Genomic DNA, 4290 nt, shown 5'->3' with positions numbered 1-4290 from the left:
TTTCTAAGTGATTTTTTATTTTTATTTTTTGTGTCAAATCTTAACGGTTAACCAATAACGATCAAAAACTGATGAACCAATAACCCTATAAGTCAATATGTTAATGGTTCTATAACGATTTAGCATCTCTACAAACCGATAACCAACAAGCCAAACTGATAAACTTTAAAACCGAACCTAACCGACCGATACGCAACCCTACTAGGAGGTATCGGAAAGGATTTAGGATGAAGATTTATATGGAAAAAAATATTTTTGCTTTTTTGTTGCATGAAAGTGCTTGAACGACCATCAAAAATGATTTTTAGCGGGGAACACAATCGATTCCTCCGTCTTTAACTTTAAAAAATTCATTTAAGGCCTCATCCGTTTTAACTCTAAACATTGCATTCTAGCGAGCTTAATTTTCATTCTTCCGCAGGTAATTTATTCATTATTATAGTACTATATGCTTATGCAGGTGAACTTGCATTGAACGATTCTATTCATAAATATTTAATTGTGTAGAGAAGAAGTTCAGAACTTTCGTCGTTTTTTTAAAATGAGAGAAAATTTAGACAAAAAAAAGTGATGTGAACAAATGTTTGTTATGTCTTATCGAAAATGTCACTGAAAAATTTTATAACCCCTTCAGAAAGGTCACAACTTTTTATAAAAGTCACAAATCTTTATAAAAGTCACAATTTTTTTATCACGACTTTTCATGAGGGAAAGACTAATTTTGAAAATAAATAAATTTTTTAAAATCCTATAAACCATAGGTGGACTTAGAATTCTTTTTATATATAGATAATGTTATTCAATATTCTTTTTTATGTTATGATTTTTATTTGAGGTAGATATTAATAATCAATAATGAAGAAAAAAGTATTACAATTATTTTTTAAAAAATATCATTACATCAATAATAAAAAATATGACTTAAACCAAAAAATGTTGAAAATAAAAACGAAGCCGGACTTACATTTTTACACTTGGACCTTACGCTCCAAATTCCCGGACTTACGCCCTATGATTTTTACATCTTCAATTTGCTCGTCAGAGCGTTCTTGTTACGCCCCGCTTCGAGACTCACCTAAAAAAATATTTTTGAAAACACTATAATTGAAATCCTATTAGCTAATAGAGGTAAAATTATAAACTCACTATATTAATCATTATTTTCTTAATATATCAATCAAATCAAAATTTAATGTAAAAAAACCAAAGAATATATATATAAAATCAAAAAAGCTTTTTTCCAATTATAGGAATATTTTTTTTAAAATACAAAAAAAGAAAGTGACAAAGAATATTTTAATTGGTATTAAAGAAGGACCCACAAGTTTATTGCTAAGATTTTGTATAGTATTTATTTATTTTTCTTATTGAATAACACACGTCACGTACGCGTTTAAGTAACGCGTGGAATCATTAAAATATCTCATTCACAAAATAGCCTTCAAATACTCCATTCATAGGCCCTATCGTTTTGTTAAACAAAACTTCCGTTCAACTTCTCAAGGAGAAAAATCTGTAAGAACTCTTCTCCTTTTACCCCCATTGATGATGATTTTCTATTGTTTGATGATTTGTTAAGCCATGCATGAATAATCTGAATTGACCGGATAATGATCATGAGTTAGGAAATTCAAGATCTGTTTTTTTTAGAATTGAAAATTTTGATCTTTTTGTACCCTTTTGATGTTTGATGCTTTCTAGATTTGGGTTTTGGTTAATGGAAAGATTAAACGATTTTGGGTTAACCCTTTTGATTTCTGTTTCTATGACCACCGACTAAAGATTTGATAAGTTTTTTTTTTTTTTTTTTTAAAATGATTTTGAAAATTTTTAAGTTTGATTGGTTCTTCCGTTGTGATGTTTTGTTGATATTTGTTTGGATTTGGGGTTAATTTGATTAAATGAGAAAACAGAAGATTTTGTTTTTTACCTTTTTTTTTTGGTATGATCAACCATTAGAGCTGATTTTGTGTTTTTCTCTTTATTTTTGTTTAGCTGATGAGCTGATTCATTGGGTTTGAATTTTGGTTTTGTTGAATTGGAAAAGAGACTGTAGTTCCCCTTTTTTTTGTTTTTGGGTTGAGAATTGTCCTATTCTGAAACTGAATTTGGATGCTTTAGCAAATGAGGATTTTGTCCTCTTGCATGATTTTGCTGTTGAAGGGAATAGAGATCTGTTTTAATTTGAGTTTTGTCTTTTTCAGGTGTATTATAAACAAATAGTCATGCAGCTTTAGATTCCCAAAAAAAAAAATCATGAAAAAAGAATGGATATTTGGTTTTAGCTCCTTTTGTTTCATTAGATTTAGTCACTTTTCCTTCTTTATTATCCACCCCTTTAAAAAAGGCCTCTACTTTCCCCTCAAAAATGAAAGTTGTTTCCAACTTATCCAAAACAAAGAAAAAGAACTTTTGATGCTTCTAATCTTTAATTGTGAAGGTCTTTTTTTCCCCAACGGTGATCTGAAAACTTATTCAGTAATGGTGGCAAGGGCACTTATAGAAATTCATAAAAATGTTTATGTCTACACTCCTGTTTCTTTAATTTTCACTTGTTGAGAACATATTGGCTGGCTTCCTGCAATTCTATCTGTAGTTTGTTGTGTTAAAATTTTAACACTTTCTCTTACTTAGCAATCAGGCTTTATGTTGATGTCCACCTTTCTTGTTTCTTGATGTGCACTATCTATATATCATGTTCTATAAGTTCACTCAGTGGTTTGGTTGATTATTAGTTGTGCACATAATTCTTCTTTGACTGATTGGATGTTTTAGAAAGCATTATGTAGGTTTTGAAGTTAAGAGTAGTAATTGATATCTTGTGGCCATAGTCTCTATCATCTGTGAATTTCATTTCATTCCGAGTTAGTTATTGTTGTATTATGTCTGACAAGTATTTATCTGTTTTAGGTACTAGTGAAATATGGGAGGTGGTAAGGATGATTCTGATAAGGGAATCTTTAGCAATATAGCGGGAGGTATGAGTCATCTTGCTGGTGGTCATCACGGACATCCAGGACAGTATCCTCCACAGCACGGCGGTTACCCTCCGCAGCAAGGGTATCCTCCTCAAGGGTACCCTCCTCAACAAGGGTACCCTCCACAGCAAGGGTATCCACAGCAGGGTTATCCTCCGCAAGGAGGATATCCACCTGCTGGATATCCTCCACAACAAGGATATCCTCCACAAGGATATCCTCCTGCAGGTCATCATGGTGCTCCACAGCATCATTCAGGTATTATTCTTCCCGAGTTTATTGGAAGCGACTTGTAAAGACTTCATTTAGTAATTTATAAGCTGTCATCAGCCCCCGGACATCCCAATGAGGTACTGTCTATTTTGGATTTGTCTAGTTAAGTTTCTTTGATAGCAATGGTATCACTTCAACAACTAGATGCAGGAAAATAATGAACATTTATAATATGTTGCGACTTTTGTGACCAAGTACATCTTGACAATTTCCTCATTATTAATTTTTCGTGTCTGTTTGCTTGTTACTTTTCAGGACATGGTGGCATGGGGGTAATGTTAGCTGGAGGTGCTGCAGCTGCAGCTGCTGCATATGGCGCTCATAAGCTGTCACACGGACACGGTGGATCTCACATGGGAGGACATGGTATGCCATTTGTCGGAGGCGCCAGTCATTATGGAGGAGGCAAGTTTAAGCATGGCAAGGGAGGGAAATTCAAACATGGAAAGCACGGCAAGTTTAAGCATGGCAAGGGAGGGATGTTCGGAGGTAAATTCAAGAAGTGGAAGTAAACTAGGTACAGTATCGAAGACTTCAGCTGGCTTTTCAGTGTGCTAATGTTCGTCTCTTTAAATAAGACATACTATATGTTATTATGGCCTGTATGTGGCCTGTGAGATATTGTGTTGCTATGCATTTTCAATTACTAATTTGAGTGAGTTTCTGCAGTCGAATAGCTCCCATAGGGGCATAAACTTTCCTTATTTCTTCCTATCTTCTTCTGTATTCGCTCATTCGCTTCGTTTCCTAGCTTTTTTGTACAGTATTGCAGTACTACTAACTCCATGGTTGAAAAAGTTGCAGACTTTTTTTGTCTAGTCTTGTTATCAATTGTTTGTTTCTGTGTGAATTTAATAAATTGTGAAGCCGAGTTGTTTGCGTTTGGGATTTTTATATCGGATGTCTCAAGTTGGCAAAGAGTTTCCCTTCTGGGTTGAGCTCTATCACACCGGACTAGTGTGGGTTACCTCTAGAATAGGATAAAAATGTTCAGTGAGGAAGAGCTTTTTGGCCCATAATGGTGAACTTTTAGTGGGGA

General features: G+C 33.8%; 1 protein-coding gene across 1 annotated transcript; it reads left to right on the top strand.

Moving 5' to 3' along the window:
- Window positions 1-1373: 1373 nt before the first annotated feature.
- On the top strand, window positions 1374-4069 carry LOC107028424 (glycine-rich protein A3). Its single transcript, XM_015229483.2, has 3 exons — window positions 1374-1515; window positions 2911-3236; window positions 3507-4069. The coding sequence occupies exons 2-3, from the start codon at window positions 2924-2926 to the stop codon at window positions 3761-3763; spliced, it is 570 nt and encodes a 189-aa protein (XP_015084969.1). The 5' UTR covers window positions 1374-1515; window positions 2911-2923; the 3' UTR covers window positions 3764-4069.
- The last annotated feature ends 221 nt before the right edge of the window (window positions 4070-4290 follow it).

Source organism: Solanum pennellii, chromosome 8, assembly GCF_001406875.1.
Source record: "Solanum pennellii chromosome 8, SPENNV200".
In the NCBI taxonomy this organism is placed as follows: domain Eukaryota; kingdom Viridiplantae; phylum Streptophyta; class Magnoliopsida; order Solanales; family Solanaceae; genus Solanum; species Solanum pennellii.
This window is presented reverse-complemented; position numbering and strand designations above follow the sequence as displayed.